The 12444-nt window shown below is 46.9% G+C and overlaps 1 protein-coding gene across 1 annotated transcript in view; it reads left to right on the top strand.

Annotated features, from left to right (window-relative positions):
* CUNH1orf94 (chromosome unknown C1orf94 homolog) overlaps nucleotides 1-9899 on the top strand; it is a 42890-nt gene extending 32991 nt beyond the window's left edge. Inside the window, exons 6-7 of the mRNA XM_033227191.1 lie at nucleotides 2909-3105; nucleotides 9460-9899. Of these exons, the coding sequence (XP_033083082.1) occupies nucleotides 2909-3105; nucleotides 9460-9535 (273 nt within the window). The 3' untranslated portion in view covers nucleotides 9536-9899. The remainder of the gene's footprint in view (nucleotides 1-2908; nucleotides 3106-9459) is intronic.
* The last annotated feature ends 2545 nt before the right edge of the window (nucleotides 9900-12444 follow it).

Raw genomic sequence — 12444 nt, 5'->3', positions numbered from 1 at the left:
AGGGTAGGGAACAGCCCGTAGGTGTAGGCAGCTTTGTTACCTGGGCCAGCACTCATTTCTCAGCAGCAGGAACCCTTGCATCCTGAGACGAAGCTGGGATGAGAGATGATCTGGGTCAGAAAACCTCAGCCCCATTGCCTCCACCCCCTGAACAGGAATATCGTCGACCTGGCTCCAGAGAGAATATTTTTAGACAATTACGTGTATGTGTACGCACACATGCATGTGTATGTATTTGAAAAAAGTAATATAAAAACATGGTAAAAAATTTTAAAACTTGGAGGTAATCACTGTTTAATTTTTTTTTAAACATATTTTTCTGGCGATATCTATTTATATAAACATTTTTATATAAATGCAGCATTCTGGGCACACTGTTCCATTGCTTTTGTCAGTGAGGATTATATTTGGAGACGGCTCCAGAGCAGGCTACAAAGCTCTACTTTATAGTGTCATCATATACATGGAATCAGGGGCACATTTTTTATGACATTGTGTGAGCCCTAGAACCTGCCTCCTCCATTTTGATCTCCTTCCAGGGCCAGGCAGTTCTTCCCCCATGAGGACAGGGGTACTTTCTGCCATGCTGACCCACAGGGTCACGACTCCCATCTGTCCTGGGAGGTGCTCTTGGTGTGTTCTGACCTTTAGCTCATCACCTTGGGATTTGGTGCCTGCACCCAGCATCACCAGGCCTCACATCTCCACTGGAGAACACTGGGGAGGACCAGGAGGGAGGACCCAGGTTTCCAGAGAGGACACAGCACAGAGAGGCTGGTGTGAAACAAGGTATGAGCTCTGGGCTTACCCTTCCAGGGTTCTGACCACAAATCAGATGCTGGAAACACTGAGAAAGTTGCTTTACTTCTCTGAAACTCAGATTTCCTGTTTCCAAACTGGAAATAATAATAGTCCTACCTCACAGGGCTTTCTGGAGTTTTAATGACAGCATCCATGTGAAGGGCTGGGCACATTTTAAGCACTCAATGAGTGCTAGCCTTTGTGGATTTTTTTTTTTTTTTTTTTTTTAGACAGAGTCTCGCTCTGTTGCCCAAGCTGGAGTGCAGTGGCATGATCTTAACTCACTGCAACCTCTGCCTCCTATGTTCAAGCGATTCTCCTGCCTCAGCCTCCCGAGTAGCTGGGGCTACAGGCATGCACCACCACGCCTGACTAATTGTTGTATTTTTAGTGGAGACGGGGTTTCACCATATTGGCCAGGCTGGTCTCGAACTGCTGACCTTGTGATCCGCCCGCCTTGGCCTCCCAAAGTACTGGGATTACAGGCGTGAGCCATCGCACCAGGCCCCCTCTGTGGATTTTTTTTAGATAAGGGCGTATGGGGTGAGAGGGGGCTGTCAGAGTGCCCGATTCCTGAGCACTTGGACCCCAGACTTGCTATTAAAATGGAAATCCAGAAGTTTCTTCAAGTTCTGACTGATACTCCCCTCAGCACAGAAGAGGATAGATGTCAGCTCCGTATGAGAAAAGGTTTTCTGATATTTGGAGCTGTCAGTAGTGGAATGTAGTGCTCATAAGGTAACGAGCCCCGCATCATTTAGGTATTCAAGAAGATGCCTTAGTGGTCTTTTCTTTCCTCCCTCCTTCCTTCTGCCCCCTTCGCTTTCCTCTCTCTCCTTTTCTTGCATTCATTCATTTAACGTATGTTTGTTAAGCAGCGACTGTGTCCCAGACACTGTCGTAGGGCTGGGGAGAGAGGCGTCAACAAGATGGATGAGGTCTCTGCCTTGTTGTGACAAGATGGTGGGAGCCACAGCTCTTGGTTGGAGCTCATCACGGGCAATCTCGGAAGCCCCACTGAATTCCTGTATTTCCCTAGAGTTTGTGCTCCACCCCATTGCCCTTTTTTGCCCTTCCTCCTAGACTCACACTGTCCACGATGGCAGCCACCAACTATGTGTAGCTATTTAAATTTAAATTAGCGCCGGGCGCGGTGGCTCAAGCCTGTAATCCCAGCACTTTGGGAGGCCGAGACGGGCGGATCACGAGGTCAGGAGATCGAGACCATCCTGGCTAACATGGTGAAACCCCGTCTCTACTAAAAATACAAAAAACTAGCCGGGCGACGTGGCGGGCGCCTGTAGTCCCAGCTACTCGGGAGGCTGAGGCAGGAGAATGGCGTGAACCCGGGAGGCGGAGCTTGCAGTGAGCCGAGATCCGGCCACTGCACTCCAGCCTGGGCGGCAGAGCGAGACTCCGTCTCAAAAAAAAAAAAAAAAAAAAAAAAAAAAATAAATAAATAAATAAATAAATAAATTTAAATTAGCTGAAATTAAGTATAATTCAAAACTCAGTTCCTCATGCCCATGAGCCACATTTCAAATGCTCAATTGTCGTGTGTGGCTGGTGGCTTCCACGTCACATGGCACAGATGTAGGACATTGCTGCCATCGCAGGACTTTCCACTGGGCAGGGCTGTCTCAGACTTGGAATCTGTTGAAAGGATCTCAGGAGAGATAGAAGCCAGAGCTGTGTAAATCACAACAGCTTTCTGGGGATAATGAAAGCCTTAAAAATAAACAAGGGGCTTTTGAGATGATTATTGACAGAGGGAAAAGCTAGGGAAACAGGGAAGAGAATGGAAATAATATTGATTTGCTATGTGCTTATATGCCTGTCTCTTTATTCGTATCACCTGACTCCATCCCCACTAACAATGTAGTGTTTTCTCATTTTGCAGATGGGGAAACTGAGGCCCAGATAAATTCGGTAACTTGCTGGGCTCACTACAGAAGTTGAGCCCTAGGCTTTCTCCATTCCAATATGTTGCCTTCTATGTACCCAACAGTGACTGAGGGGCACAGGAGCGAGGCTGGGGGCGGGTGGCTGGGCTTAGAGTTGGGCTGGGGAATGGTGACCTCACCCCTCTCTTCTCTGTGGCCTGCAGGTGACGCCATACAACCCACAGCAGATGGGACAGCAGATCTTCCGCTCTTCCTACACCCCACTACTGAGCTACATCCCTTTTGTCCAGCCCAATTATCCCTACCCTCAGAGGACACCTCCAAAGATGTCTGCCAACCCCCGAGACCCTCCCCCAATGGCAGGAGATGGACCGCAGTACCTCTTTCCTCAAGCATATGGGTGAGTCAGCCCATACTGGAGGCCTAAGGGTATCCAGAAAGCTGGTGGGAGTGGGGGCAAGTTGAATGGGCTTGCCAGTGCTTTCTTGGTACATGTGTTCCATGGCTGTGGGATGGGATGGGCCCTGTACCTGTGGCCAGTGGTTGTGTGGGTCCTGGAGGGACTCGGTGCAGCGATGAAGAGGGTCTGGGCCCTGGTGGGCCCCTTTTGTAGGTGCATTTCAGGTCTGGTTGCAGAAATGCAACTATGTGGTTCATAACATATGGATACCCCTCTCCACAGGCAGGGGCAGTTGGTGCAATGATACATTTGCCTTTACCCATGTGCTTGGTTACAACAGGACATGGCCAGCTAATCTCCTTAGAGCTCTCACCTCCCACTGTTGGCACCCTGAGCTCCTTGCCAGACTAATCTCCCGAACATCCCATTGACTTTGTGATGGGCCCTGCTGAAGAGCCTTCGACTACTTATCAGGGCTGCCCACACTTTTCCACCACGTTCCCCAAACTGCAGAGGCAAGGAGCTCCTATTTCCTGGGACGGTCTGAGGGCTTAACAGCAAACAGCCAGCACAAACTCAACATTCTGGCTGAAAATTCTACTCAAATTGTGCATGCTGTTGAGTCATAAATTTGTGTTTGTTTTAATATAATAATACATAGCCAGTCATTCCCACCCACCAAACCTTCCACTAATATGGATGCTCCAAGCGTCAGGTGGTGCCGTATCATTCCTGGGAATCCCAGTCTCCCCTGCACACCCTGGGGAATGGATGCCCGGGTTTGAGAAACTCACTTTATAGGATGAAGGCCAAACTTCCCAGCCTGACAGTGATTCCCATCCTTCCACCTCCCCATCACAGAACCTTCTCTGCTGTGCCGACCCATGTCCCCAAACTCTCATCCTTTCAATCAGTATTTTCTCCAAATAGCTTGTTAAAAGGCATAAATGCAGAAAGTGGTTTCAGTAGTCAGATCTGTTTGGGAAAAGCTGTGGGAAACAGAGATAAACAGATTTCTTAACTGTTGGAATTCTCAGATCATTTAATTTCCTAGGGTGCATGGAGAATGTTCAAGAAGGTGGTCAATAGTATTATTTAAATGTGAAATCCACGCTCTTTTTTATTTTATTATTATTATTTTTTGAGATGGAGTTTCACTCTTGTTGCCCAGGCTGGAGCACAATGGTGCGATCTCGGCTCACTGCAACCTCCACCTCCCAGGTTCAAGCGATTATCTTGCCTCAGCCTCCCAAGTAGCTGGGATTACAGGCGTCCACCACCACATCCAGCTAATTTTTGTATTTTTAGTAGAGACGGGGTTTCACCATGTTGGCCAGGCTGGTCTCAACTCCCAGCACTTTGGGAGGCCAAGGCAGGCAGATCACCTGAGGTCAGGAGATCTGCCTGCCTTGGCCTCCCAAAGTGCTGGAATTACAGCCATGAGCCACTGCGCCCAGCATCCACACCCTTTTAAAAAAATATTTCCTTCCTTCCTTTCCTTCCTTCCTTCCTTCCTTCCTTCCTTCCTTCCTTCCTTCCTTCCTTCCCTCCTCCCTCCCTCCTTCCTTCCTCCTTCCTTCCTTCCCTCCTCCCTCCCTCCCTCTTTTCCTCTCTCCCTCCCTCTCTTTTCCTTTCTCTTGCAGAGTATATCATGGTGTGTTCCACCTAACACACCCTGGGAAACACTGTGTTAACACATGTAGTTAATTTGAATTTAGCCTGCAGGGGACCCATAGATGAATAGCATATGCTTCTTCCCTTCAGAGAACTGAGAGCAGATGAAATGTGGGTACAACAATGTTCGTGCCCTGGCAAAGTGAAAGCCATCAAAGTGGCCCGAGGACAGAGGCAGGATCCCTGCAGCGGGGGAGGTTCCTGTGAGCAGCGCTGGGAGGAGGGCATTCCAGGCAGGAGGAGTAAGGCCCTCAGATGGGAAGGCATGTGGCAAGCTGGAGACCTGGGGAATAAAGGCGTCTGGCTGAAGCATTAGATTTGTCTCTGAAAAAGGTGGAAAACAGGATTGGAAAAGGGAGGTTGGGACTGGATTATGAAAGACTTTGGACTGCTAGGCCTGGGGATCCGGGGAAGATTTATGCACATCAGAGTGAATTGATGGGCTGGAAGTAAGAGAAACAGGTAGCAAGATAGAATGTGGTCTGGAGGTGGCTCTAAGGGCCTGTGGGAGAGATTATCATCCCCTGGAGGTGAGAATAGAGACCAGATAAGCTGCCTGCGGGCTGGACAACTTCCCACATTCTGTGCTGTGACTCTGGTTTCTGGGAAGATAGACTTGCTGAAGAAGATAGCCCTGGCTCTGTCTGGGAGGAAGAGTGGTCTTAATGTCTCCTCAGTCAGCTTTCGGGAACCACCAATTGGGAGCTGTGAGACCAGAAGGTTGAGGCCTGGTCTCCACAGGTCTGCAGAGGTTGGAGGAGTGGGAAGGTAACCCGAGGAAGGAGTAGCCTGAGATGTGGGAGACGGCCTGGGGAGAGCCAGAGACAGTGGAGGCAAAGAGGAGGGTGAGGAGAAGGAGCGGGGTGGATTGGCGTTCTGAGAGGCTGAAGAAACCAGGATCACGAGGTCAAGGGTGCAAGCCTGAGTACCCAGAGGGGATGATCTGTTCATTCAAAAAACATTGATCCAGCACCTTGTATGTGCCTGGCACTGTTGTAGGCGCCAGGGATAATGGAGTGAACAAGACAAAAGTTTTCCTTCTCCTAAGGAACTTTCATTCTAGGAGGAGAAAAGGACAATAAGGAGATAAAGAAGTAAGTATGTAAAGTCAGGTCCTCGAGATATGGGTTAGGGTGGGGAGAAGAATCAAGGGTAGCCTCTTGAGCCAGGATCTAAATGAAATGAGAGAAAGAACCATGCATATATGTCAGGGATGAGCCTCTGGGCAGAAAGAATAGAAAGTGCAAAGGCTGTGAGGTGGGAACCTGTGGCTGCAGCACAAACAGTGAGGGATGGAGTGCATGGAATTAAAATCAGAGGTAGCCAGGGCCAGACTAGACAAGGCCTGGTAGGCATGGCTAGAAGTCTTGTTTCAGCAGCAGTGGAAAACCATGTAGGCTTTTAAATTGATGAGGACATGTTCTAAATTTCTATATAAAACAGATCACATTGGCCAATGTCTGAAGAATGGACTGTGAGGGTAAGAGCTGAGGCAGGGGAGTAGGCTAGGCGCTTTATATTGAGCACGAGGCATTGGTGGCATGGATGAAGGCAGTGGCCCTGGGAAAGGGGGCAGGTGAAAAGATCTGTGATGTGTTCTTTTCTTGGTAGAATTGGTGGGACTTGATGATGGTTAAATGTGTAATGAGGGAAGGGAAAAGTCAAGCAAATTCCTTGGTTTTTGACTTGTGCAACTGGAGCAGCAGCAATGCCAAAATACTAAGGTCATTGGGCCAGGCGCAGTGGCTCATGCCTGTAATCCCAGCACTTTGGGAGGCCAAGGTGGGTGGATCACTTGAGGTCAGGAGTTCGAGACCAGTCTGGCCAAGATGGTAAAACCCCGTCTCTACTAAAAATACAAAAATTAGCTGGGCATGGTGGTGGGTGCCTGTAATCCCAGATATTCGGGTGGCTGAGGCAGGAGAATCACTTGAGCCTGGGAAACGGAGGTTGCAGTGAGCTGAGATCATGCCATTGTACTTCAGCCTGGGCAACAGAGCAAGACTCCATCTCAAAAACAAAACAAAACAAAGCAAAATAAACAACCAACAACAAAAACAAAAAACAACCAAGGTAATGATGACTAGAACAAGGATCTGTTTACTGAGTCAGTCTTGGACATGTGAAAATTGTGAGTGTCATTAGACAGATGGGTGGAGTTTTGGATAGGTAGGTGCATATAGGAGTCTGGAACTCAGGGGAGAGATTGGGGCTGGTAATACATTTGGGAGCCATTTGCATATACATGATATTTCAAGGAATGGGATGGGATGGAATGAGATGGCCCAAAATACACGAGTATAGAGAAGAGAAGAGGTCTAAGGGCTGAGCCTTGAGACTTCCAGCATGTAGAGGCTGCAGAGATGTGGAGGAACCAGCAAAGACTCTATCAATAAGGAGGACTACCTAGTGAGGTGGGGAAAAAATGGGAAAGTGGAGTGCAGGAAGCCAGGTGAAGAAAGTGTTTCCTGAACAAAGAGCTGGTTTTGGGGTGGTGATGCGAGGTGCTGGATGGAACAAGATCAAGGTGAGGCTGCACCTGGCTGGGGAAGACGCATGGGCCTAAGCAGAGAGTTTAGTGTGGAAGACAACGAGGGTTAGCAGAAAAGGTGGAATCAAGAGACAAAACTATGTAAAGGGGAGAGGAAGGAGAGAGGGGCTTCCATGTCCTCAGGGAAGGAGAAGTAGAACCCTCCCCTCTGCCAAGTCAATTTGTATACATTCATCAGAGTGGGATAACCATACAATTTATCTTCCAAGCAATAATAAATTTGAGAGTTAAAAGGAGTACAGATAATAATTATACCAGGCCAGACACAGTGGCTCACACCTGTAATTCCAGCACTTTGGGAGGCCAAAGCAGGTGGATCACCTGAGGTCAGGAGTTTGAGACCATCCTGGCCAACATGGTGAAACCCCATCTCTACTAAAAATAAAAAAATTAGCCGGGTGTGATGATGCACACGTGTAGTCCCAACTACTTGGGAGACTGAGGCACAAGAATCGCTTGGACCTGGGAGGCAGAGATTGCAGTGAGTCGAGATTGTGCCACTGCACTCCAGCCTGAGTGACAGAGTAAGACTCTGTTTCAAATAAAAAACTATAAAATAATTATACCAGAAATACCAACATAGAGGCTGGCCCAGGCAAACCAAGACATATGTTCATCGTACTCAACAGGCAACTCAAGCTCCTCCTCCTCCAGGAAGCATTCCTTGTTAACTCTTGTCCACACAGATTGCTCCTCTTCCTGGCCCTCTAGTGTACATACTGTCTTGATCATGCTGGTGGCCGTTGATCTGATCAGAAGTTCTCAACCTGGAGGAGCTAGCTGCATGTGTGGCAACCAGATATGAGCTGTGTCATGATCATTGTTGATTACTGATAATTGTTAAATACTGAAGTATGGGTTACAGCCTTTATTTTGAAAGTAGAAGGTAGGGTATCCCTGTAATAATATCATTACTATTTCTGAATGATCTTCCAATATGATTTCTGAAAGAGAGAAATAGAGGTTGGGTTACCGCTGGCATGGATTGCTTATGAGGCACTCACATTGTGTCAGGTCCTGGGCACTGGATGTGAAATAGGTAGTCTGTGCTCTCTTGGGACTTATTTTAGTGAGAAGGGAGTGACACGACCCAGACTAACTTGCCTATGGACCCTCAGTGAGCAACAGACACAGTTAGTTGCTGAGGCACTACAAATGAATGCTGTGGTCTATTTCCATTGCTTCTTCCCTCCTCCAATTGAGAAATTGTTTCATCAGTTCATAGGAGGGTACCACGGACGTGAATCTCTTGTATAACATGCATCTGGCCAGCTGAAAAGTGATTGAGAATCCAGGATTAGATTAAATCTAGCCATTTGCTCTACTGTAATTTGTATTGAGTTCTGTTCCCATTCATTCAAAATATCTGAGCAGATGGGTGGAGAAATTACAGTAGGATTCCAGAAGTGTGAGTAAATGATTCCATCTGGAGAGGTCAGGGAAGTCTTCACAGAGGAGATGGCTTTTGAACTCTATTTTGAAGTATGGATAGGAGTGTGCCAGGGAGAAAAGGAGAGGCGTGTGCATTTCTGCTCTTAGAGGGTGAGGCGCACGTCTTAACTCTTCCTTCCCTGAGGGTCTAGCAAAGACCTAGGCACTCAGTGATGTCTCAACGCTTACTTCTCAGTCAGGGTTGGAGTGAAGGGCCTGATTTAGTTTGGTGCTGGTAAGGGGAGGAGGGACTCTAGGATTGTCCAGCCTCGAAGATCTTACGCTGGACTTGCCTCTAAGTTCTCTGATGTTGTAGATTTTCCTGAGGGACACATCTGGTCCTCTAAGGCAGGTAGAGTGGTCACAGGAATACAGGTAAGATGCTTAAATCCAGAGAGGGTCCCTGTTCTATGGGTCTTGGGCAGGGAGAGAGTGTAGGCTTCATTGAAACAATATTTGCAGGCTCCCAGGGGCTTCCTGATCCAAGTAAACATAAGGAGAAGTGCTTGGTTGTCCTCTAATTGTATTATTTTAATATTTTACTTTCCCAAGGCCAAAGCTTTTTTCTTATGGCAAAGCCTTTACCTTCTAAGCCTGTCATGGTCTTCACTGTTTCAAAAATTAATATATATTTTTTTCTAATCCTTTCCGATAACATTAGGAATCTCATCATGGCGTCTACCCTCCCTCTCTTCCAGGTTCGGCTCAACATCCGGAGGGCCCTTGATGCACAGCCCCTATTTTTCCTCCAGTGGGAATGGCATAAACTTTTAGATCTCCTTCTCTTCCCCCTTTTCCTCCCTTAGCCCTCGGATCACGGCTAAGGGCTTTTTGAATTTTTGGATTCTGCAAAAGCTTGGTATGAAGTTTGGAAAGGCAAGGTTCTGACCAGGTCACAGACAGAAAACAGCAAGATCAGATTCGTCTATTGGCCAACACTGACACACAAACAGCCCCCCTCACACATGGCACAAGCTACACACACACGCTCCTCATATTCATACTTGCTTGCTCAACCACTTATGCATCTGTATTTAGCTAACATGAGTGATTTTTGTTTTTGTTGTTGTTGGTAAAATAGAAGTAAGACACTTAATTTTAGAAAGTTTGTATTTTATGATAAAAGTATGAGCTGCTTCAAATGGAATGCGCCTGTTTATTTTTGTTGTGTTCTGCGTAATCTTTACTGCTCATTTTCCCCACAAGACTCAGTGTTTACTCAGGACATGAAAGGAGACCACAAGCTGGAGTCCTCAGAGTGCTGCTATCTAAATATGGGACCTAAGGGATCATAAGCGAGAGGGCTTATCTCTTTTCCCCTGTGATCCACTCACTTCTCAACATCCCAGTGTATGCATCTCAGGAAGGGACATCATAAAGGGAATGCACTCTCTCCTATCCCAAGTGGAAGTTTTCCATAAAAGGTCTCTTTTGGACAAACAATTGGAAAATGTAGCCTGGAAAACAATTTCAAAACTAACGCTAAATGTGACAGACTATATCCAATGATTGTACATCAGTACCAAGATAGAGGTCAGTGTCAAAACTGCACCTAATGGCTGCATCCCTAGTCCTATCTTGTCAAACTCTTACCAATGATTCGAATAAGGACGTTGAGAGCAACTTAATCACATTGATGGAGGACATGACTCTGGGAAGAGGAGATAGCCTGGATCTATGACAGCACACACTCTTTTTTTTTTTTTTTTGAGATGGAGTCTCTCTCTGTCGCCCAGGCTGGAATGCAGTGGTGCGATCTCAGCTCACTACAAGCTGCACCTCCTGGGTTCACGCCATTCTTCTGCCTCAGCCTCCCAAGTAGCTGAGACTACAGGTGCCCATCACCACGCCCGGCTAATTTTTTGTATTTTTAGTAGAGATGGGGTTTCACCGTGTTAGCCAGGATGGTCTCAATCTCCTGATCTCATATTCTGCCCGCCTTGGCCTCCCAAAGTGCTGGGATTACAGGCATGAGCCACTGCGCCCGGCCAACAGCGCACATTCTTTAACTCTTCTATTGTACCCCCTTGGCAGACATCGCTAATCAGCTATGTCATTCTATCCCCATAAGCTTGGACAAAGCTACAGAGTCATTCTCCATGTGGTGCTCCAGGCAGCTGTCACTGACCAGAGTTGGTCTGTGAAATGAAACCCATGTGCCATGTGTAAACAGGAATTAATGTAAGGATATTCTTTGGTCTAAAAACTGAACTATGCACATCTAGGTTGGACCAGCATTCTCAGTTCTCACCTGCTCTATTACCAACCCAGTTATTCACCTGGAAGTTGAACTCCACCGTGAATGAGGCCATTGAGAGACAGTCTGGGGAACATTAGGAGTCCTAATCAAGACAGCAATGGGAGGCTGAGGGTCTGGAGGTCACCAGTGTTTCAGGATGGACCTAAGTCCAGTGCCCACAGGAGCATTTCTTTTGCTCTCACAGTGTAACTCCAGTGGCCTCATCTTTCTTTCTGGGTCCCTGGAAACCAATTTCTCTCCCAAGTTCCCTCAAGACTTATGCCTTCTTACTTTCTTCATGGCCTAAGTCTAGGATTCCCTGGACGTCCTTCAACTCCCTTCCCCAATGCTCGACCCTACTTTGGGCATTTCTTGTTTCTTCTTGATAGCCTTGGTTAACAGTCTGTCCCAAAGGTCTTTCTTATATTGTACTTCTAGTTATTGATCCAGGCTAGACTATAGTTTGCCACCCTCCCTTGATCTCAGCATGTTGGGAAACAGGAGACAGTAAAAGAAAAATCATGGGTTTGCCTTCGGCCAGACCTGGTTTCTTAGCTGCTTTCCAACTATGACTTGGGGCAGAGAACTTAACTTCTCTGAACCTCTTTTCCGTGAGTGGCCATATTAAGAGTTGTGAGGATTAAAAGATAATGTAGACTTAACATAAACTTTGTCTACTTAACATAGACTTGTGGCTTTAAGATGGTGGAGTAAAGATGTTTCTTTTCCTCTTTTCTTGAAACTTACCCCCAAATAATAAGGAGAACAAGTAAACCTGTACGAACTCTATCCTCAATGAAACTCGGAGAAGTTGGTAATCCCATCCCATATACAAAGGCAGAAATGGGATGGAGGAAAGATAAATGCCTTAGCAGAACAGGGGAAGATCACACGGAAATGCCTGCCAAAGGAAATATCAACAAGAAGCTAGCCATTTCTCCTGCAGAGCCCCGATGGTCCTAGAAACTGGAGGTGCCAGGTGCTAGACTCCATGGAAGGTGGGGCTAGGAAGAGGTGAAAGCAACCTGGCTCCACAAAGTCAAAAGCCGTGGCCGGTTCTGTAGGAGACAGGAGGCATTTTCTCCAGAGAAATGTACAGACCATGCATAAGGACGGTGGAGATGGCCCAGACGGAAAATGGGGATCAAGTGAAATACACATACACTCCTCAATACCAGCAGCTAGGCTTTAACCAAGAAGCAGAGGTTTGGAAGGTCCACTAGAGAAGCTGAATTGCCTCAAGGCATTTGGAGGTACCAGGGAAAATTACCCTATGATTAATGCCCTTTTACAAAGACCTTCCAATCAACTCTTTGGAAGGACAATCTCCAACAAGAAAGAAATAGATCAAAGCAAAGGTAAGAAGGAACTAAGGAGAGACCGACTGCAGTATTATAAGGGAGATAAGGTAGTACATTTTAAAAATAAGGATGATATGCCATAT

This window comes from Trachypithecus francoisi, unplaced genomic scaffold (assembly GCF_009764315.1).
Source record: "Trachypithecus francoisi isolate TF-2019V2 unplaced genomic scaffold, Tfra_2.0 Lachesis_group12, whole genome shotgun sequence".
NCBI lineage: Eukaryota > Metazoa > Chordata > Mammalia > Primates > Cercopithecidae > Trachypithecus > Trachypithecus francoisi.
This window is presented reverse-complemented; position numbering and strand designations above follow the sequence as displayed.